At 40.6% G+C, this 24,483-nt stretch overlaps 1 protein-coding gene, 1 long non-coding RNA gene and 1 pseudogene across 4 annotated transcripts in view; 2 read left to right on the top strand and 1 right to left on the bottom strand.

Moving 5' to 3' along the window:
• Positions 1-24,483, bottom strand: part of LOC148189523 (uncharacterized) — a 60,789-nt gene that overhangs the window by 5,659 nt on the left and 30,647 nt on the right. The window contains exon 2 of one of the 2 annotated variants that reach the window (XR_015776579.1): positions 9,441-9,529. This is a non-coding gene — a long non-coding RNA (uncharacterized LOC148189523). The remainder of the gene's footprint in view (positions 1-9,440; positions 9,530-24,483) is intronic. The other variant, XR_015776580.1, reaches the window with a different exon arrangement.
• Positions 5,090-19,942, top strand: b3galt2 (beta-1,3-galactosyltransferase 2). 2 transcript variants are annotated; one of them, XM_042483879.2, is made up of 2 exons: positions 5,090-5,318; positions 17,564-19,942. In XM_042483879.2, the coding sequence occupies exon 2, from the start codon at positions 17,910-17,912 to the stop codon at positions 19,227-19,229; it is 1,320 nt and encodes a 439-aa protein (XP_042339813.2). In that variant the 5' UTR covers positions 5,090-5,318; positions 17,564-17,909; the 3' UTR covers positions 19,230-19,942. The 2 variants fall into 2 exon arrangements, with proteins under 2 accessions (XP_042339813.2, XP_042339812.2); XM_042483878.2 differs by having other exon boundaries at positions 5,090-5,886.
• LOC121941156 (beta-1,3-galactosyltransferase 2-like) lies at positions 22,943-24,342 on the top strand (annotated as a pseudogene).

Genomic DNA, 24,483 nt, shown 5'->3' with positions numbered 1-24,483 from the left:
GCATTTCCATGAGGATCTGACATGCATTACGTTTGTCATTAATGTAGTCAGACGCATCTCTTGAGAGCATTTTCTATGACTCCATACTCCTGTGCCATGCAGTTTGTGCGACTCATGCAATTTTTTTTTTAATTAATCAACATGTGCACACACATAATTAAAAATGTGTTGACTGCAGGTGCAAAGGTAGTCGCTATCAGCAAATTGTTTTCCCACCCGTTAGTCAATGCGCCCTGTTATGATTTGAATGATAAGAGTCACATTTAAACCTGTGCAATTTTACGCCATAATTAGCTCCCAAGATAGTATGAAATTAGGTGAATTAATGCTTCATGCTTTAGAAGATGCCTTGTGCTATAACAGATCTGACCCCCGATTTCCATGCACTGAACGGAGGCATAAATCTGAGCGAAGGCAAAGATATTCACAGAGACATCCCTGCCTGCACTTTAGGCTCTGCCACAGGATATTGCAACTACACTCTTTAAGAGAAGCAATAACAGCTCACATGTCATCTGAGACTGCATTTCTTAAAAGGCGTAGCGTCGAGATAACCAACCATTCCTTCCTCCTGCAGTGTCTCAGAGAAAAAGAGGCAGTAAAGTACAGAACAAGCTGAGGAAAATGTGCTTTAGAAAGAATTAGAACAAAGAAAAAAAAACTAAAATGGGTAAGCTCCCAGTGCGAATAGGTAGATATAACTGCATTATTTGCCATGTCAGTTAGCATTTCTTTGCAGAACTTTCCAATATGGCGAACTGACCATGACTGAAAGCATAGAAATTAGAAATTATTCAAATGTGAAAGGGTTTTCAGGTTGCTATGTATGCAAATGTGGGCTCATTTGAGTTTGAACATATTGCTTTACATAGAAAAGAAACCGGGACTCATACTTTGTAGAAGTGTTGAAACAAAACACAAAAAAATACAATAAAGAAATGTGGTCTCCGTTTTTATTTGCTTCTCCACACTTGTCCCTTCTTGCGAGTAGCACCTTACTTCCTGCCAAAGCACGCACATGCTTTTATTGACTTTTCACTTCAAGGCACGGGTGTTTAAATTTTCGCAAGATAAAAGCAGATCACATTACAGGAGCTGTAATCTGCTTAATAAAAAAATGACTGCAGAGGCGTCAGTGAGACATTCAAGGAAAGTAATAAAGAAGGGGGTTGTGTGCGTGAGGACATCTGTGTATATGTGTTGTGTGCAGGGGACTTTGTGTCTCTGAGTTACAGCAGGAGAGGCAGACGTGCTGTTCCTAGATACTCCCCAAGCTGCAGCAATTAATGATGACAATTTAAATTTTGATTCGCTGGTCTTTGCAGAGGCAGCCGGGCCAGGCGAGTTGAGGAAGTCACCTATCTAATAGATGCCACATGATATTAATGTACAGAGGCGCGCCGCCTCTAACCTGGCAGCCTCAGGAAATCAATCACCACCCCGGCATTACTTTCTTTTGACAAATACGCTCTCACCGGCCAGGTAGCCGAGCTAATGGCCTCCAAAGTATATCTGTCAAAGACACAGCTCCTATTAATTATTCAGTCACCTGTGCTGCTATGCTGTGGTGCTACCGTACAATATTTACAGTGCTGCAAGAGGCCGCTCTCCCACTGGCTCGCTGTCCCTGAAGTGGCGAGCTACCTTTTTTTTTACATGAGCCTTAATTCCATCTGCTCCACTTCTACTGAGAGAGGGAAAGAGACAAGCTGCTTTCATCGCTTATCAAGAAACACGGCGGTCTCTGGAGTTGCATGAGTGTAAACATGACTGAAGGCTGATGAAGGGTTCCCATTGTGCTTAAGTCATTAATGAGACAGGTAGGGTTTCATAATCACGCTGTAGTGGAGGGAGGGAGTCAGCGCTGTCAAGGACCTCGAGTGTTGTCGTGTTTTGTTTTTTTTTTTGTTAGTGTAGATGTGAAAGCATGCTAAATATAGTTGGTAATCGTGTGTGAATAATGATGCATTGCTAATGTGACAAACAGGGCTAAAATGTGTTTGAAAGAGGCGCTGTCCAGAGAGAAACATCGCAGGCAGGGTTAAACAAAGAGCACAATGGTGGCAAATCCAGCTGTTACCAGACAACCACTGGCCACCGTGTTTTTATGGAGGAGTTAAATCCCCTTTTTTTCCGCCCACAGAGGGGGAGCAGGGGGATTGGCTTGAAGAAGGGGGAGAGGAGGGAGGGGAGAGAGTGATGCTGCATTCATGTGAACGTGGGAAAAGTGGGAGGAATGAGTTTCCTATGTGGAAATACCATTCATTTTTAGGTGGAAGACATTACTTTCAAATTTTCTGTTTTTCTCCAAAATAGACCTTGATAGCTCTTCTATTGTTCTAAATTCTGACAGGATCATCCCTTATCTACAGTCGAATGTTTGAGATCATAAACTCCTCTACATATTTTCATCACATTCCAACTTACAATAAGTAAGTCCATGGATGAGGACCTGCTCCCTCTGTAAACGGCTCATTCTAAGCTAACAAAAATACAACAATTCTTATTTTCAGGTGATTGCACTTGAAAATAATTTTGATACTATATTCCATTATATATATATATATATCTCCCTTCTTCCTATGCACTGGACCTTCAACGTGACAGTTAACCATCAAGTATAAATTAGTTATCAATACTGACAGACAGTTTCATTAATTATAACTGACTAAAGTATGTTGCTACATCACACACATATGTGACTGTTGAACATACTACAAGCTTTAAGATGCTGCTATTCTTCAAAGAAAGCTTTCCAGCAGAGTTTGGAAACTGCTGCAGAGATTTGCTCCCATTCAGCCACAAGTGCATTAGTGAGGTTGTCCGCTGATGTTGGGCGATAAGGTGGGACTTGCAGTCAAGGTTTTAGATCATCCCAAAGGTTCAGGCTGGCCAAGTTGTTCCATACCAAACTTTATGGCCTTGGCTTTGTGCATGGGGGCAATGTCATGTTGGAACAGGATACCGTCTTCCTGGAACTGTTGCCAGAAAGTAGGAAGGACACTATTGTCTAAACAAAATCACCGCTTGCTGTAGCAGTGAGATTTTCCTTCATTAATAGCCCCGACCATGAAAAACAGCTTTAGACCAAAACTACTTAAAGGTTTGTAGACAAGGGTGTCCGTGTGGCTAAATGTACAGTATAAAATGGTAAAACTCTGCTTAGTTTTCTAGTCAAAAGGCAACTTGTTGTGATTAAAATTATGTACAGCCATGGTCCAGGCTTTCTGAATGTGTATCCTTGACATTCTTGTTGTGTTCATGTTTATCTAAAACCCCCTTTTTTTTTTCTTTTTTTTAAGTTAAATAGGGAGAAAGAAAATTCTTCTGAGAAATTTCATGGTGGATTTTCATGATCTTAATACAATTATGGACATACCAACACTTTAATAGATGAGTTTTGTGTTATGGAACTCAAATAAGCAAAATTACTGTGTCTGTCACAAAACTATGGAAGCTGAGAATGGCTGTGCTTGCATTTATTTATTAATTAAGCTGTTATCTTGAAACTGTTTGTTTGTTTTCTCCAATCAATTTATGTTGTTTCTGAAGAAAAAAAGGCTACTTTAATAAAATAATTTAGCATGAGAAAACAATTTTTGTTTCTCCTTGAGATCATGGGATAGTCTACTTATGGAGAGCTCAAAATTGAGTGTCTTGCTCATTTCATCAAACTGGATTTCAGCCTTCAAGATCACATTAATGACTGCTGGGGAGGATTTCTAAGTGAACTGTTAGACCTTAACTGAACCACACTGGAACCTGCAAAGTTGATTTTACTTTTAGAAATCTAGGAAATCGACTGCTTTGTAATGTAAAATGTAAGGAAATATAACTAGGCTTAATATATGCTTACATTATATCTAATTGTTAAGTTTACTTAAAATTTAGTAGTAGTTGTATACTTTTTTGAAGTTATTGCAGGATAAAAATGACAAATTTAATTAAAGAAATCTTTCCAAGTTTTAGCAACCTCAGCAGACTAAGTTTACTGCTCCATATATCTGTCAATTCTGCTGGCTGCAAACTAGTCAATTGTATTTGTATTTTCTTAAACATGTTAACAAAACAGAACTTGCAGATCTCTTAACTCAATCATCTTCTTTGTCATGATCAAGTTAGGTGAGACTAACCTGGTTTACAGAGGATGCTAGAACGTACAAAGAACAAGGTCATTTCGATTGTCATTTTTAAGTTGCAACAACTTTACAAAATTAAGTAAATATAGTTGAATTTTAAGTAAACTTAGTTACATATAAAGTAAACATAGATTAAGATTAATCGTTACATTTCATTTAATTTGTAAAGACAATCAGTTTCCAAGATTATTTTAAGTAAAATCAACTTGTCAGATTTTACAGTGCAATAATGGGTACACCTTGATCTGACATTTTCAGCTTAAATCAGCTGCTTAAGTTGTCATCTTGTCCCCATCTATATGCACACTGACATGACACTGCTGATTTCTAATGGACACAGCAAAAGTATTAAGGGGAAATGACTCTTTGCTTTTGATAACGTGTTCATTATCTTGTTATCTTGAGACTAAAGTTGCAGGGAAAATAGCATCTAAAAAAATAATTGCAAGTGTGGCTGTTCTTGGCTTCCATACAAAAACATAACATTTGAAAAATGTTATGTTTCCTAATGCACTGTGACTGTGACTGTGACTGTGACTAATGCACTGTGACTGTATCTATGGATATTTGTACAATACGATAAAAAATATATTGTATATTTTGTATTGCCCTTTCCAAAAATAATAACTGCCATTTAATGTAATAACTCTCAAGCTTTAATAGAATGTTTGTCCAAATAGGTACTATAATAATAGCCTGGAACAAGTAATATCTATAATTATGCGGGCTGTACCTTTAGTAAGTTTTAATTGTAACAGTATGTGTTGGAACACATTTGGAGCTGGGGCGTGCGAATGTGTGTGTGTGTGTGTGTGTGTGTGTGTGTGTGTGTGTGTGTGTGTGTGTGTGTGTTTTGAGGAGGGGGGGCTTTCACCCACACCCCTTGAACGCAGCATGAGCGTCTAACGGGGTCACGTGAGATGCTCCGCTAATAATGCAGTGACGTGGTAGAGTTCCGTCAGAAGAGCGGTGTCTGACAGCCTGCCTGCCCGGGCCAGCAGCTCCCTTGCCCGGCTGGGAGATCCTACAGGGCTCGGTCCGAGACGTTGCCAAAAAGATCCGGGGAAGAAGAAAAACAATTAAAAGGAGCGGGCTGAGGAGGCGAAAGTAGACACTAGTTGTTTTTTGTTTTTTCCTCAGGACTCGGGGAACATGTTTTGCCAGTGACTGGACTCAAAGGTGGGAGAGGATATAATTTTTTGTTCTGTTTTTCTCCGTCGCTTTTACTGTACATGAGCTTGCGGAGCTTCGCGAGGGACCAGCCGCACTCCCGCTGCTCTGCCGCCGCTGCTGCTCTCTCCTCCTCGGGCTTCGGATGGTGGATGCTGTGATGTGTTTCTGCTACATGTTTACATTAAATAAAACCCCCGGAGAGGGAGATAAACTAGGATAAGATCTGGAAACAACAGTGAGGAGAAGCAAAAAAATATTTAAGTAGTGAGGCAAGAGGGAGGCTGTGGTGTATAACGGACACAAGGAGCAGGACAGAGGAGGAGTCGCAGCAGGAGGAGAACCAAAAACCTGCAGGTTTGTTGGAGCCTGTGGGAATGAGGACGAGGAGGGACCATCCAAGGTGTCAGTGTGATTAGAGGAGCGGGGGGAGCTGAGGAAGAGGAGAGGCGTTAAAGCGCAGGTTGTTTCCCAGCAGAGGAGGCGCTGATGGCGGGTGAAGGCACCGGGGTTCACACACTCCGTCAGCCGACCGCAGCCCTGTCAGCAGCCGCAGCAGCAGCATGAGGAGGAGGAGGTACGCAGCGCTGCACGTCTCATCAGTCCTCCACATCCTCATTATTCATTTAGCCTTCCCCGCCCTCCTCTCCCCTCCATTACATCCAGCCATTCACCCCTTCCCCAGCCTGCCTTGACTAGTATCCATCAATACATTCATCCGTCTATGTCCCAGCATCCTGCATGTCCTCTCCAGATCAGGCACTTTTTGCACCTCCAGTGGCTCCCTTAAATGTTGCACTGACCCTTGATCAGTGACTCGAGGCAGGTGCACAACTGGAAAATTAAGAGTGCTTTGATTTTTTATAATTACTTCGCCCCCTAAGGATGGATTTTGCTGATTTCATTCATCCTTGCCCAAAGCAGATCAGAGGTACAATCACTGGCATCAAACAGGGGTCAGTGCTGTATTCCTTTCCATAGATTCAAGTTTAGGAAACTCCTCCTTGGACCTGCCAAGAAGGCGAGGCCAGGGAGTTCCCATTGATCCAGTTCAATTAACAGCGCTTTTTATCCACTTCATCACGTCCAGCTGCCTGAGCTATTTGGCACTGAGAGCCTGTGAATGCTAACTGCTGAGATGGACGTTAAAATAGAAGGAAAAAAAACAGCAGCTAAGCTTACCATCTGGGTATTCATTCTGCCCACTAGACTATGAAATTTTAATGGGGTCTAATTTTCAAACCATCTCATAATTTATTGCTGTGGCGTCTGAACCGACATCCCCCCGAAAAAGAGTCGAAGCGAGGAGGAACGCGGCCGAGGCTTTTTTAACAAAGTAAAACAGAAATACTGGTGGAATTAAAATCCAGTGGTAAAAGTTGGGAGCAGAACAATGACAAAGGTTAGATATCACTCTCGCAGAGAAAATCTCTGTCATATAATATTTACTACAGCTACAGCGGCTCAGAGCTTCCCAAGCTTTATTTCCCAGTGGGCTCTTGTATTTTTGAGGCCATTTTTAAGAGGTGGCTTGACTCTTTGTTAGGGCCTTTTTGAAAGGACAAATTAATCTAAATGTTGCACGATACGTCTACGTAGTATGGCTTTGGCTTGAGTGTTAAAGGGTCAGTGCACAACAAACATTTTCTCAATATAGTTTTGGCCTTATCTGGTTAAGTTTTGAGATGTACACTTGAGATTTCTGCCTCGGTTTACATTTTTAGAGGCTAACAACATGAAAAAGTGACTTGGAAAATTACATTAAGTAATGTTATTTTCATTGTTGACTATTCTGCCTTATTTTTTCTATAACTCAATTTATTGTTTCGTCTCATAGAAATGCCCAAAAACAAAAACAATGGCTATTACAGTGTCCAAAACCCAAGTTGGCACTTTGAAAAAGCTTTTTTGTCCAACCAACAGTGGTGGAGGACGTATTCAGATACTTGTAAGTATGTAAGTAAAAGCATTAACACCACACTGTGAAAATACTTTGTCACAACAGAAACCTTGAAAAAATTACTTAAGTAAAAATAAGTATTACCAGTAAAATGACCTTAAAATATTAAAGTACCAAATACATAAAAAAATATATTTAAAAAAACAACTAAAAAACAATTTAAGTCAAATTAGAAAGCAACTTTAATGTTGATCAAATCTGAACTAATTAATTCTCAGTCAGTCTGCAAACTGATTAACTGTCTAATCATATCAGGTGTACTATAAACTGTAGGGTATCCTAATTACAAATTATCATTTTATTTTATAAACTCTTCTTACTATTTTGTTTGTTTGTTTTGTAATGCTAAAATCTTAATTTGTAAAATAACTAAATATTTCAGATTAATGAAACAAAGAAAACTATAAATCCTCTTAATACAGATGTAGAAACAGGGGGGTGTTTGGCATTTTTGCTTGGAAAATGACCTTAAAGCTTATCAAAATAGTCACAGATTGAACATCTGTTGATCAGTTAATTGATTATTGGACTTATGGTTTCAGATCTTAAAAAAAGAACAGCAAAAAGATCACTAACTAACAAAGAAAACTGCTGTTTTTCTTGATTAACACACAGACCTCAAAAGGAGTTTTGATCAAAACCAAATACCTCCCCCTATAGCACTGTGGTGGAGGCAGAGACGGTCTGAATGGGGACTAATAAAACAGCATGGTTTAATAACACCAGAGAGAGAGTGACAGAGGTACAAAGGAATATATGGGGGCTGGGTCATTTGGGCGAACTGATCCTTTAATGATTAGACGTAGTCATGTTTTGTGATGGGGTACTCCAGTGGCCTGGCCCAGATCTGACCAGTCTCTAGTGAAGGTTGAGGGAAAAAAAAACACAGCTGGCCATCCAGTGTCACTCATCTGCTCTGCAACACTTAGAGAGAAGGCAACCCTCCCTCTCCCAGCGGTCCTACCCTAGTTGAGTCCAATATACACCAAACATTTTCACAAGGGTGAGTTCACTCAAATACCTCCCAAAACATTGTATTTATTTCTTACTTTTTTTTTCATTATTTCTTGAATGGAATTTTTGTTCTCATGAAAACTTCACACAGGAAAGTCTGTGGACTATCCAGTCTGTTTTGTTTTGTTTTGGGGTTTTTTTTGGAAGGAGAATTGTTGAATTTTTAAAAATGTAATTTTAATGCGATGAGTAAAACAACTTCAATACACATCCATTGTAGTTTGGCTGTGGCCTAAATCCAAGAGTTGAACTTTAGCAGATAAGACTGAAACTATTTGCATGACTAATAAGGAGTTTTTGAGTGAACTCATGTAGGTATGCTGTATGGACAAAGGAAAACAAAAAATAAATTAATTAAGGAACAACAATTGAAAACCCTGACAAATGCAATGCAGTTAAAACATTTTGGTTCAGAAAAAATAAATAAATGATTTACTCTGGCAAAGGCTCATGGCTTGAATGTAGCCATTAATTTATGTATTCATCCAGTTTATCTCTCTCATACCACTATTTTCCAAACATGGCTACTTCTATATTTGCCATTGGTTAAAGGAACGATTGGGAATTAGCTCCACTAAATAAAAATAAATTTTAAAAAAGTAAGTAAAATGAGTAAGGGCTGACACAAATGCTGCGTCTATAAACTGCCCGGAAAATGCGAGATCGGGAGCTAAGTGCTGTGCCAACTCTCAAGAGTGCAGAGGCAGGTTGCATCTGAGGTTGCTAAGCGATCACAACCAGCATCATGTCATTGTCTACTTTTCAAAAATCCAAAATGCAGAGTTGATCTTTTAGCCGCACATTGATTATGAGATAGATGTAAAGCTCAGCCTTGCACCTAAACTATCAACTTCGCCCAATTAACCACAAACTGATATATGCGGAAGAAGGCGGAGATGTCTGCCGCCTGTGGTTGTTTCCAAGCGGTGACCCAAGAGACTGGAAAATGAATCCAATGTGAAAGTGCCAAAAACGTTCATCAAATGTCCACTTGAGCCTGGCTCCAAAATAGAGTAAATCTCCATAGACTCCCATGTTAAAATGCCAAATTTTACAGCAGAAAAAACATGTTTACAGCCTGGTCCAAAAAAATGGTTTTGAGTTTCTGTGGCTAATTTCAACATTCATGACAACTGTACATTTTTTTTATAACTCACCTGCTTACATTTTGTTAAGGTCTAGAGTTGTGCATATTTTCGGGCAGGGTTGCTTGATTGAAAGGCTGTCTGCGAGGCCTCACCACAGTCTGTGAATCAGATCAGAGATCTTTGGTCATATCCAATCCTCACTACTCCAACCTCTCATCTAAATATGGTCACTTCTGGCTACATAAAACCAAGATGACAACTTCCGAAATGACAAATGTCAAGGCATCAATACGACCATCCACAAACCAGCGGCTGACATCATGTTGGCTCTATATATTACTCATAGTCTATGGTTGTTCCTCATCACATGACATGCTGTCGCTCTGCCTTTGAGCGCACCTTCCATGCGTCTACGATTAAAGCAATGGATTATGGATTTTAGTGTGCAAAAAACATGGCATGTGTACAACCCATATTAACAGATGAATACTGATTAAGACAGACAGAGTGATTTTAGTTAGCAGTTAGCTTAAAGTAATAGATAAATGGTTCAAGTATGTAGATGGTAATAAATATAATTCAAGTAGTTAGCTGGATACATAGTTGAACTATTTAGCTACAAATGCTGGATGAATTTCAGGGCAGCAACTAACCTATTCTTTTTTTTTTTTGTTACGGTTGATCAATCTGTCAATTATTTTCTCATTTACTCAATCAGTGTTCCGGTTTCCAAAATTTAAGAAAATGTTGAAAAATGTCAATCAGTGTTTTCCAAAGCCTAGGATTGCGTTCTTAATGTCTTGATATTCACTTTACTGTCATAAAGGAGAAGAGAAACCAGAAAAAAAGTACATTTAAGAAGCTGGAGTTAGCAAAGTTTGGCTTAAACTATCTGATCGATTATCAAAATACTTGGCAATTCATTTAATATTTGAAAACTAATTAATTAATCATTGCAAAACCTAAAAAAATAGTTGGAATAGTTATCTTAAGGTAAAAATAAAAAGTGAGCGGTTAACTAAAAGTGATGGATGAACCGTAATTTGAAAAGTAAACTAAAGTATGCGATAAATGGTTGAAAAAAAACTGAACTTCTGCCACTTAGTTATGCATGAAATTAGCGTGAACACAAATGCAACCTTGACCAAACCAACCTAAGCACTCACAACTTAATAACAATATTGTCATAATGCATACTTCTACATAGTTAAAAGTGTTAACATCCAGTTCAAAATCATTTCTAAATGAACACATTTGGAACATGTCAGGCGGTGCATCATGAATCTATGTGCTAGCTTATGCAGGAAAAAAATGTAGCTTTTTTTTTTTTGCTCAATATTTTAAAAAATAAAATAAACTTATAGTATGCCCTGCGGACAACTGGGACTACCAGTTTGTCAAATAACTCACACAGAAAGTTAGGAAGAGCAACAACAACACCCTTCACCTCTATTTCACTTGTTTTGTTGGCAGTGAACTCTCCTCTGCAATCAGATAGTAAACAACAGCCAGAAAATGACAGATTCTTGAGGAAGAGGGCAGTTGAATATGGGAGGAAAGTGACCAGGACAAGGAGGGGTTAAGATGAAACCACAGCAGCACTGAAGGGAGAGGTGGGGGCTCGATTGCAGTCACTACCCTCAAGTGACTGTTCTGAATAAAACCAGAAACTGAATTTCCCAGAACATTCTTTTTAAAGTTTGCCCAGAGAGAACAAAAGCAAATATGAAATTCTTAAAACTCATTGCTTTGCAGACCAAACCACAATGGTTGTTCCGTGCGACAACAAAGTTGTTGTCCATAGACATTCCAAGACATTTCTTAAGACTCCGGTTTAGGGTCAGGTATCAGTTTTATCTATTCTCATTCTGCCTATCGTTTTGGTTCTTATCGAGTCACTTTTTATTCCCATATTTCTTGAGAAAGAAAAGAACAAACATTTCAAGAACAAAAACTAATCCACCTATATTCGTAAGGGGCTGAATGTCTGCAAAGTAAACAACTAAACAATCTCAGTGGTGACCCCCTTAATTGCTGTTAGTCAAGCTTGACAAAAAGAGCAAGTTTCATGTAGCCAGGTGCCAGTGCGTATTAGTTTCTGGGTGAAAGGCAATGGCTTCAAGAAGCTGACAGGAGGACTACAGACGGGTATCGTTAAGATATGATACTGCTTAGCGATCTGACATTGTAACGGTGCTCTTACCGGTTCGTACTGGGGGGGGGGTTCAAGAGGAAAAGATGAAATAAATCAAGAGCAGAATCAGCATTGCAGTATTTTCTATGTATGTAAGTACAGTATACAAATTAACAGACTGCAGAAGCATTACTTAAACAATTCACAAGGGATGCACGATAATATAAGTACGTCATCAGCCAATATTGGTTTTTAAATGAGATATTGCAATTGGCAAGTATATTGATTTTTGCTGATATTACAAATAAATGTGTGTGTGTGTACACAAACACACACACACACATATATATATATACATATAAAAACATATGTGTAGTAGATAGATAGATAGATAAACAGGAAACATGCGCTTATATTAGCTCTAAGTTGAAGTATTTTTCTTATTCTAACACAATGAATGAATATTACATACACTGAAAAGCATTGTTTTTTATGTCTCCATCTGCTGGTGGGCTATCACAATAAGACCATGCATAATGTGATGTTAATTCCACTACAGAAGACATTTGATGATCACTAAAATTAGTTGGGGAAAAATATGGATATATTGATATCAGTATCGGTTTTCGGCCTGATGAGTTGTTACACAGCGCATCAGACATCCAATCCAAATCCAATATCATGTATCCTTGCAAATCACTGTCAAAGATAACATACAAGAGGTGGATGGAGTAATGCAACGGGTTAGATTAACTAACAGCTGTCGCCTGTATGTGATGCACTTTTCCCAGATGTTTTGAAATATTGCTCATGTTTCTGCCCTTACATACAAAACAGTTGTTGCACTTGTGGCAAGAACAGTGTTGGCATCATCTCTTGTTACAAACAGACGTTGGAGCGTTTTGCTCTCTCCATCATTGTCACTGAAAACAGGGCTCCTGTGTATGTGAGACAGAAAAAAGGAGAAAGCAAATATGACTGACAGTGATCCGACATTAGGCTGACTCTCCCCGAACTCTCACTTGCTTGTTAGCAAAAATTTTGCTAAAATTAGTAATCTTGTCCACGAATATATTCCCCGCTGCAAATGTATAGGCCGAACATCATGTCCTAACAGCATGCAAGTGCCTGCCTGTCAACATTGAGTATGTTAAATATGCACTCCTGGAATGTCAAGTACACAAACCACTGTACTGATCAGCTATGCGCTCATGTAAACAAACCACAGAGGTTATCAGCTGTGCACTCGCAATCATATCTAAGTTTTAACTACTTAAAGGATAGTTGAGTACTTGCTGCCTTCCTACATTTGTGGGTTTACTAAACAGGAAACACACATTTATGTTGAGACATTTACTAGAAATTCCATACAATATAGCCAACAGTAAGCAGATTGTTATTAGCTACAGTCACTGCCAGAAACATTTAGCTACACTTTGCGGGTCGGGTTAAGGCCATTGATTAAGGCATGTTTATGGGTCATGCAGGGCGGATTGGCTCTTATATCAGTACAGTTTGTTGTAGGTTTTAAAAAACCCTGACCTGTGCATCACTACAATCTGTCTTTTTCCAAATATCTCTACCAAAAAAGGTTGAAGCAGCTTTGTGTTTAAATTATATAAAAAAAGGTAATTGTAAGGCATTTGTAAAAGAAGTGTTACGATGTAAAAATATTTAATTATGAGAAAATGTCTTAAAAAGTTAAAAGGTACAAGGTAATTTTATCTCTATTTTTTCTGAAACACAGTTTAAGAAGAAATAAAATTTAAGGTGATCCTAAATACCTATTTACCTACATCTACATAAAGGTCATGAATGAACTGAACTTAAATGATCAAAAGTACTCATTATACAGTAAAATCTGTGAGTGTATTATATATTATATAATTAGAATAATTATTACCGATGATATAGTTTGTCAAGGTTGACCTACTTCTAACTATTTTATATACTTTAGGGTAGTATATGTATATGTTATGTAGCAATTCACTGAATTTATGTTCATATTGAGTTGATCTTTGACATTAATATATTAATGTAAATGAAACAGTGAAATAAATGAAGTTGAGTATTATTCACCCAATTCAGTGTAGTTGAATAGTGTTACTTAAAGCAACTACAGCTGATTATTTGTCTATGGATAGAAAATTATTCAGCAGATATATTTATAATTATTAACTGATAGTCAATTGCTACTTTCATCCTAAAGTAAAGTATGAAAATTTGCTACTTTCTCCTTCTCATTTATGACAGTAAACTAAATGTATCAAGGTCATAGACTGTCAGGGATTGTTCGTTATTAACGAGAGGAGAGGAGAGGGGTGGAAAAGCATGCAATGAAAAGTTTGTTTTTGTTTTAATTTTTTAAAAAAGAGTTATTATTCACATATATTAACATTGGCTGAATAAATTGGTTGACAGCCTGAACTTTATACAAAAAATGAGTGAAGGCTCCTGGAGGCCTCTTTTACCCCAAAAAGCACAGAATTCTTTAGTGTGCTGCTGCACTAAGATTCATTTCTAAATGCAGCGAGAGCCGAGTGAGTGACAGCTTATGCTGCTGGAGCACCAACATACACTGTCATGTCTTTCCCAGAGAAAGGGGAGTCTGGGTTCCAAATGAGAAAAGAAAGAGAAAGAAAGGAAAGGAAAAGAAGGCAAACTGTTGTGAGAGAAACATTGATTTAGAGAGTGAAGGCAAGAGCTGACAGAAACTGCAATGCCAAGGGCATAGAATTTGGTGCTACACCACTGGTGGCAATCCTAAAAGGAAATTCTCTTTTTTCAACAATAAAAATCAGCATTTCTTTGTTAAAGTAGTGTTTCAACATACTGTTTAATTGGTATTTGTTTCTAAAATGTAAAATCGACAAACAAAAAAAAGCTTAAAAAAATAACAATTATTGAAACGGATGGTAAACTATACACATGAAAATTAATAAATTCTAACAATTAACAAAAAAGATATTACATGTTTAAAAAGTTGTAGGAGAAAGTATAAACTTATTATTTCAGATCCCTTCTAAATACACTCACATAATTGCACTCACACCTACACATATACGAGCACACACACACACACACACACACACATACACACACTTGATGCATATGCATACAATTTAAGCATATAATGCAGTCATACACATGAGCAGCAGGTGACTGTGTCAATAGACAAAGGCTTAACTGCAGTCAGTCTGTAAAATTTGTAAAATAATGAAAAACACACTTGTGTACAAAAACAAGATTTCTTTAAGTTAAGCTTTCCTCGTGGCCTTCATCTAGGAATTTCTCTTAAGAGCTCAGACCTTTCTTTACCCTGATGAGGGCTATGCACCCTCCTTTAACATTAAAAATAAATCATAAATGTAGTGGTTGAATGAGGATTGTTGCTTGAAGGCAGTGAACCTCAGTCAGCCACATAATCAGCCAGGCCTGTTTCAATAAAGCAGAATTTAACCTCTAACATCAGCTCTAAACAGCTCACAAATGGGGGGTTGTATTTGTCTGGAGGAAAATGTGTCACTATCACAAAGAAGCGCTGCTTTACTGAATGAAGGTCATATCCTCATCGACATCGGGGAAGCTTGTTTTGCATGCATTACACACGATGTGGAAGCAAAGAGCGGGCTAGGCTGTTTATACAGGCGTGGAAACAAAGACGGTGGAGGATGGCATTCACACCTCGCTGTAGACGGTTTCTCCTTCTTTCAATTTGTTTTTTTATCTCTTGGTTTGTAGATGATGTGACAGAGAAAACACTACAATGCATGCCTGGTACCGGCGTTGTCACTCCCCCTGCCTTCGTTCTGATTATTGACCGCTGCAGAATCGCTGGGGCTTTAATTAGCGCTAGTGTAACTAATTGGCTTGCATAAAAGTGACATTGATGGGAGGCAAGAAAATGAATTAATGAGGAGAGGCATTGCCAGATTAAATGGAACCGCTAAAAAGTAAAAATGGCCTCCCAGTGAAATTGGCATTTACACCGAAAACAAAAAAAGTCACACGCACTATTCACGGTCGTTTGTATGTGGCTGTGTGGGCCTCCATTACGTGTGTGTTTACATGTGTATTTATGTGTGCCACTTCGTGTGCGCACACTTCATCAGAGCTCATGTAACTAGATGTTCATTTAGTTGACAGGGGGAATCTCTCAAGCGTTGGATATGCTTCGATGTAAAGTATGTTAACCTTTAAAACAAAGCCAGCCCTGGCCCCTCTCATTCTCCTGTAATTGCCTGCGCTGGGTAAGCACACTCGCCTGAAAAGGTTATCGTGTTCCTTGCCAGTTGTCATGATGAATGAGCAAACATAGCAGGAAAAGAAAATTGGAAGTTTAGAAAATCTGCCTCACACTGAGCTGGCGTGTAGCATTGGCAAAAAATAATAAATGCTCTGTTGTTTGGTAGCATCGAATTATTAAAAAAAAAAAAAAAAAAGCAAGCAAACAAATAAACAAAAAGGCAACGCAGGCAGTCAGTAAATTAACACTCAGGAAGGGAGGATGGATTCAAGACTTGCACTGCTGCTACATTAATATTCACTAGAGTCTAGTACACCCTGCAAGTTTCTGCTGGCATATTGTGTTTTCCCTGGTGATGTGTGACTTCACATGCACAGAAATGATGATGCATGTGTCTATTGTGGATATAATTATTTGCAATGTGTCTTTTGTGTGGGGCTATAGCAACAAAATGTCTTTGTTGTGCATGTCATTAAGTCCGCTCCGCATTAGATTTTGTGTTAGTGGGTCTGTGAATACATAAAAAACATGATTATGTGTGCAGTGTGATGTGCATATTATTATGTGCGATGCACAGTAAATTTTGTGCTTGTGCAAACTGATTGTTTGCCTTCGTGAGTTGGAGAATCAGTGTGCGCATATGTGATCGCCTTCCCTTGGTGCAGAACTCCCTCTGGGGCAGATGCAATCATTCACATTTAGCCTGCGTTGTTTGCATGTTTGTGTGATTGCGTGTGTATATTTATGTCCTGTATTTATTGCAGTAAGATCGAGCTGTCTGGGCGTTTTCAGCGAGACTGTAGGCAGCATTGATAAGCCGAAGGTGGAAGGTGAATGGCGGGTGAAGGCTGTTATCACCAGGGGCTGGCTTAGGCTTCAGCACCACTGCCTGCTGGACCCTGAAAACTCGTTTTGACAGATGCATCTCCTCCCTAGCTGTCGACGCGCGGTGGGGGGCTGATGACACTCGTTCACCCAAGCGGCTCAGTGTAGCGTTAGCCGGCATCACGTTGAGCAAACCTGCAATTTATACTTCTGCCCCAGGCATTAAGCTGAATAATGACATGCAAGAGGCAACCACGATCTCACCGTGCCCACCACCAGACAGCCAGCTCATAGTTCCATGAACAGTGTTTTCTATTCTTCACTATTTTTAGAGTCTTAACTGTGAGACAAGTTCCTGATGATGCAGGAAGAGCTCTTCTTTTCTGTCACTGTGTGAAGTGACAGGACATTGTGTTCAGTTGTGTTTATTGTGAGACTGATTTTACATTTATGCTGTATTTCAGCAACTAGGTACAGATCTGGATTCCTTTTTTTCCCCAAACATGCAGATGCACAGTCATTTTTACAGCAGCAATCTTCCCTTCTGTTACTGACCTGCTTGCAACAGTATGCTCTAAATCTCCAAATTTCTTTCCACACAAAGCCACATCCCCAGAGCCTTCTGTGTTCCACGTCCCTGTCCAATCAAAGATGCTACAACGCTGTCGTATTGATTCAGCTTCTCCCTTTCAAAATGTTAAGTCAGCTTACCCAAAGTGCCATTTACCATAGTGGGCACTGCATCCACAGAAAGCTCTAATTGGGGCTTTTGCATCTGGAAGAAATTAATTCAGAATTACCCTGAGTGTGTCAAAACAAGCCATAAATAAAAATGATTATGAAATAGGCTCGCTTCTTCCCACAAGTGAAATAAAAAAACACATCAGCAACTCAGACAATTGACATGTGGATCAGTGCCAGTGAATGGGAGGTGCTTTTTGGACCATTGCCCACACCGATTTCTCTCTCCTTTTTTTCTCTTTGCAGATTACAGAGAGCACACACAGAGGAGGTGACCCTTATCATTTCCTGAAGGAGACAAGACACAGAGCATGACCTTGTGTTTGTCTACAGTGCCAAAGAATAGCCACGGAGAAGCCTCCATGCCCAGAGAATCATCGCCTTCCCAGCTCCATCAGGAGCCCTTTTAACCCTGCTGCAAGCTGCACTGGGGGGCTCAAACGTTCCCCTGACTGTACCAGGAGGCTCACTCCAACCCATCTGCCAGCTCAGATAAACCTCTGACTGTTGGCAACCACATGTTTGAGGTGACTGTGTGTGACCGCCGCCCATTCTCCAGCAGCAGCAGCTTCCTGCGACCCCGATCTGCACCATGCAGTGGAGACGGCGGCACTGCTGTCCCATCAAGATGACCTGGACCGTCAAGCGTACGCTCTTCCGGACCCACGTGGCCGGTCTCCTCTCGCTGGCTCTGCTCTTCACAGTTTTCTTATTTTTCAGCCACCAGGACTGGCTGCCAGGACGCAGCGGGCCCCGGGAAAACCCGCTGGCCTACGCTGTCAGGGGCTTCCGCAGCCCCAAGGGGGAAGCCAACCAAAGCAGCTCCCTAAGAAGCCTGTGGAGGGAGACGGGGTATATAGCACCAAAGCCTCTGCTCAACCTTAGCTCTCAGCAGGTGGATGGGGCAGCGGGGGAATCAGTAGGAGGGGGAGGAGGAGCCAGGATGGGTGTGATGGGGCTCGGAGACTCAATGAGCACTAACAACAGTTTACAGAAGGAGATGGGCGTGGGCGGGAGGCTCAGCGCTCAGCCCTACCGCTACATCCTGAACGAGCCCTTCAAGTGCAGCGACAGCATGCCTTTCCTCATCCTCCTCATAGCTGCAGAACCGGGCCAAGTCGATGCCCGCAACGCCATCCGCCAAACATGGGGGAACGAGAGTGTAGCGATGGGCTTAGGGTTTGTCCGCATTTTCATGCTCGGCACAAGAAAGAGCTCAGACACCTACCTCCAAAGCAGCATAGAGGAGGAGAGTCGCATTTACCACGACATCATCCAACAGGACTATCAGGACACTTACCACAATCTGACTATCAAAACCCTGATGGGCATGAACTGGGTGGCTACCTATTGCCCAGGCGTCTCCTATGTGATGAAGACGGACAGCGACATGTTTGTCAATACCGAATATCTCATCCAAAAGCTGCTGAAGCCCGAGCTGCCTCCAAAGAAGAGGTACTTCACTGGCTACCTGATGAGGGGCTATTCACCAAACCGAAGCAAGGACAACAAGTGGTACATGCCACCAGAGATGTACCCGAGTGAGCGCTACCCGATATTCTGCTCAGGCACGGGGTACGTGTTCTCAGGGGACATGGCTGAGCTGATCTACCAGGCCTCTCTCAGCATACGCAGGCTGTACCTGGAGGACGTTTACGTGGGGATCTGCCTGGCGAAGCTGCGCATTGACCCAACACCACCACCCAACGAGTTCCTCTTCAACCACTGGCGGGTGTCTTACTCCAGCTGTAAGTATAGCCACCTGATCACATCCCATCAGTTCCAGCCCAATGAACTTATCAAGTACTGGAACCACTTGCAAAGCAACAAGCACAACGCCTGTATCAACATGGCCAAGGAAAAGAACGGCAGGTACAGACACCGAAAGTTTCATGGAGAGAGGCCTCCTTGATGCATCCTGTGACTACCACCTGCCTCAAAAAAGGGAGATGGGCACACTGTAACTACAGCTGGTGGAGGGCATATTGAACTCAGCACTATACACTATATGGGGAAAAGCACATTGTTTTTGGTATTGTGTACAGTCGATGATCCAAACTATTTTTTTAATTTGAGAAAAAAATGTTATGTATTGTAAACCTGTTGAGCTATTTCTAAATTGAAGTGTGATGACGAGCATGCACAAAAAAAGTGCTTCTGCTCAAGAGCGGTGTTTATGATAATTCAGGTGCCAACAGAAAGGTGGTCATTCATGCTACAGTTAATGTGAGGGCTCTCCTCTAAAGGGTAGTACAGTACGTCGCACTCTACAGATCAAAAAAATAAAAAGAGACACAATTGTGTTTTCACAGACTAAGGGAAATGCACATGTATTCTGTCGAAAGTTACACTACCTAAATATGAATGAAAGTATCTTTGACGTTGACCAGTTATGCTGCCCTGTTTCTCAGTGTTTACTTTACAGATTTAATAAAGAACACAATTCTAAAGAGAAGGTTTATCCGTCATATACTGTATTTTATTTTGAAAAAATCGACATGAAAGCACTCACGTCACGTCAGAGATGACTGAGATTGTATTTTTTAAAAGCTTTACATTGAGTATGACTCTGCACTTGAACAAATGTGCAATTAAGTAATTAAAATTAAATGTACTGAACTCATATACTTTGCAGTTGTGTGTGTGATTTATCTGGGACCCTTGTATACATTCAAGCACATTCAGTATTATTTGTACTGTCTATACAAGCCTTGCTCAGTAAATAGGACTGGGACATGATTCAAGATTAACAATTAACAATTGAATTTGCACTGAACATCAATCAAAAACACTTTTTTTCTATATTGTGATACTCTTTTGAACTCCCAGCCTTTGCTGCAAAAAATAGTTTCAAAGTATGGAAGCAGCTGCAGCAGCTAAAATTAAACCTAGCTTACAAGAAACCAGGGTCTATATTCACAAAGATACCAACATAAAAAGACTTGCTCCTAGTGACAAAATTCCAAGATACTTTTCAGAATCATGACGTTTTCAAAGAATTTACCCTTAAAGTTAAGACCAAGTCCTGGTTCACAAAACATCTTAGCCCTTAAGAGAGGTCCTAAAGTGAAAAACTGTTAGAAGTTTGAAGGAGGACTTTTAAAGCTTCTTGCAGACTGCAGAGATTTTTGCAATCTTATAGGTTCAGTGCAAGCTACACTGAGATGGATCTAATAAACTTGGGTACAACATCAAGTTTGGTATATGCACACTTCATCAAATCACCTAATAAATTGCAGGCTAAGACCTACGTCCACTGACGTCAATACGTAAGAATACAACTACGTCGGTGTGCACCATCCATCTACACCGCGGTAGTGGTAAGAGCAAAATGTAAACAAACGAGGAAACGTGAGGGTTCACAAGCTACAGTGGGGGTTATGAATAAAAAAAATAAATGAATGAATTTATCGTTTATGTGTATAGGTGCCACTTGCACATTTAAGGAGTTTATTACTTAAACAAAGGACACATGCCTAAGAGACAGACTGCATTATATTCTATAACGGCCCATTTTTATATTTTTTCAAGGTACAAGGTAAACTTAAAATAAAAATCAGTCCCTAAATCCTGCAACATCTTTTGGCATTGAAGGAGGAGTTTAGAATCATCACCTATTACCTGAATTTTGTGTTTTCCTTTATGTAAAAAAAGACATTTCCACGATAAATTGGTGCATATTTAAGTGAAACCTATGCCACTGATGTGTTGTATAGATCGTTACAGGTGGCACATCCAGTTTCTCTTATGCACACCTACTGTGTTTTGGGTTTTTTTTCTGGCTATGCTAGTCCTCTATTTATATCTCTGTATACCTGTGAAGGATCACAACACCCTGACAAAGGCCACTGTGCTGAAACACATCACCTTTTTCCTGCCCTTCTTTCCTTAACTTACTTTTCTGAATGATACAAGAGTGGCTACGACCTCTTCAAAAGACCACCATGTTATAGGTAAGCTTGCTTTTTGTGTCTGTTAAATGTTAAAGATTAATGGAAAAAGATAGGTAGCAGTGATGAACCGCTCAGGGTTTTTTTAAAAAAAAAAAACAGGCCCAATATGAAAGCCAATCCGCCCTCCGCGACCCAAAACGATGCCTTAATTAATGTCCCGACCCGCAAAGTAGAGCTGAATGTTAGTGGTAGTGGCTGTATGGTATGTCATTCTGTTTTAAAAATAAGACCAAAAAATGTAGGAAGACAACAAGTATTCAACCATGATGATTAATTAAAAATGGATGATAATACAAGACTGAAAGAATAGATTCTAAAAACGCACAAAAAAATAATTTTCACATATGAAAAGGAGTAGAAGGAAGTATAAACATATAATTCCCTACACCCTTCTCAGTTACACCTCAATCAATCCATGAACCTCATCTGTTACATTTATATATACATACATACATACACTTACATAATTACACTAGCACAATTACATACACACACACACACACAGCCATGTATACATGCAACAGATGACTTAGTAAATCAATAGACAAAGACTTAACTACAGTCACAGTCTTTCCTCATTCTTATACCTTTGTAAAATAATGTTTTGGGTTGGGTTTTATGCATATTCTCTAACTGAGTGATGTTTATGCTGCGCTTGAGTTCCTCATCCAACTCATTCTACAGTTTTACTACAGACTTTTTTTTACCCTGAGGAGGGTTGTGCACACACCTTTCACTATTTTTAGTCTTAACTGGGAGACAAAAAACGTATGATCCAGAAAGAGTTCTCTTTTCTGTCATTGTCCGCAGTGTTTATTTTGTCTGCTATTTTAGATTTAGTATTAGTCTTAGTCTTGAGACAAAAATGCGTAGTAGTTTTAGTCACATTTTAGTCATTGTTGTCCTTCATAGTTTTAGTCTATTTTTTTTTTATGAAAACTCAGAATGTTGTGGAGTCCTGAGGGGAACAGATGTGACGAGAGCCTGATGCCAGTGGCTGCTCTGTTGTTCACCAGCTAATAAGCAGAGCTAATGTTAACTAATAACGGCCTGCTACGCCCAACAAAGTCCATCCAAATCCATCAACAGCTCCACCATGCACAGTGAGACACGCACGGCTTCTTATTTTAACTACAGCCACAACCTTATACCAACAGTTGATTCTGCTCCATTGCTTTGCAGGCTTGCAAAACATCCTGGTGCCAACTATTTACTGGAGTTCACAGCAAGTCAGCGCTCTAATCTCATACTGTTGCTTATACAGCATTAGAAACTAATTGCACACACAGCCATTGTTAGCCATACTGTTTTCCCTCTCCTTTCATCTCATTTTGAATGTCAGCTGCTGAAATGTTCGCCTGTTCCGATCCTGTCATCGAAAATGAAATGCAGAGTCCATCATAATTTTCATTATAATTTTTTTATTTACACCTTGACATCATCTCAGTTTGGTCATGGAAAAAAATACTGTTTTTGTCAACAAAGTTCAGTTGTAGATTTTTTTAGACTAACTGAAAGTTTTGCTGTATTCCAGCAACTAGGCCCACATCTAAATGCCTTTTTTCCAAATGTGCTGATGCACATTCATTTTTACAGCAGCAATCTTCTCTTCTGTAACTGACCTACTCACAACAGTATGCTCTAATTCCCCCAATTTCCTTCCTCAGAAAGAACCCCGCGACCCCGATCTGCATCATGCAGTGGAGATGGCGGCTCTGCTTTCCCATCAAGATGAGGCTCTTCCAGACCCAGATGGCCGGTCTCCTCTCGCTGGCTCTGCTCTTCACCGTTTTCTTACTTTTCAGCCACCAGGACTGGCTGCCAGGACGAAGCCTGCCCACGGGAAAACCCGCTGGCCTACGCTGTCAGGGGCTTCCTCAATCCCATGGGGGAAACCAACCAGAGTAGCTCCCTGAGGAGGTATATAACTGGGAGGTATATCACGCCAAAGCCTCTGCTCAAACTTAGCTCTCAGCAGGTGGATGGGGTAGCGGGGGAGGCAGCCAGGATGGGTGTGATGAGGCTCGGGGACTCAATGAGCATTAACAACAGTTTACAGAAGGAGACGGGCGTGGGCGGGAGGCTCAGCGCTCAGCCCTACCGCTACATCCTGAACGAGCCCTTCAAGTGCAGTGACAGCATGCCTTTCCTCATCCTCCTCATAGCAGCAGAACCGGGTCAAGTCGATACCCGCAACACCATCCGCCAAACATGGGGGAACAAGAGTTTTGCTATCGGTGTGGGGCTTCTCCGTCTTTTCATGCTCGGCACAAGAAAGAGCTCAGACACCTACCTCCAGAGCAGCATAGAGGAGGAGAGTCGCATTTACCACGACATCATCCAACAGGACTATCAGGACACTTACCACAATCTGACTATCAAAACCCTGATGGGCATGAACTGGGTGGCTACCTATTGCCCAGGCGTCTCCTATGTGATGAAGACAGACAGCGACATGTTTGTCAGTACCGAATATCTCATCCAAAAGCTGCTGAAGCCTGAGTTGCCGCCAAAGAAGAGGTACTTCACTGGCTACCTGATGAGGGGTGAATCACCACAACGAAAGAAGGACAACAAGTGGTACATGCCACCAGAGATGTACCCGAGTGAGCGCTACCCGATATTCTGCTCAGGCACGGGGTACGTGTTCTCAGGGGACATGGCTGAGCTGATCTACCAGGCCTCTCTCAGCATACGCAGGCTGTACCTGGAGGACGTTTACGTGGGGATCTGCCTGGCGAAGCTGCGCATTGACCCAACGCCACCACCCAACGAGTTCCTCTTCAACCACTGGCGGGTGTCTTACTCCAGCTGTAAGTATAGCCACCTGATCACATCCCATCAGTTCCAGCCCAATGAACTTATCAAGTACTGGAACCACTTGCAGAGCAACAAGCACAACGCCTGTATCAACATGGCCAAGGAAAAGAACGGCAGGTACAGACACCGAAAGTTTCATGGAGAGAGGCCTCCTTGATGCATCCTGTGACTACCACCTGCCTCAAAAAAGGGAGATGGGCACACTGTAACTACAGCTGGTGGAAGGCATACTGAACTCAGCACTATACACTAGATGGGGAAAAGCACATTGTTTTTGGTATTGTGTACAGTTGATGATCCAAACCATTTGAAGAAAAAATGTTACATATTGTAAACCTGTTGAGATATTCCCAAAAGGAAATGTGATGATGAGCATGCACAAAATACCACCTT

Source organism: Plectropomus leopardus, chromosome 5 (assembly GCF_026936395.1).
Source record: "Plectropomus leopardus strain MGB_pleo_1.0 chromosome 5, ASM2693639v1, whole genome shotgun sequence".
Classification (NCBI taxonomy): Eukaryota; Metazoa; Chordata; class Actinopteri; order Perciformes; family Serranidae; genus Plectropomus; species Plectropomus leopardus.
Note: the sequence above shows the minus strand (reverse complement) of the source record. Positions and strands in the feature narration are given on the sequence as shown.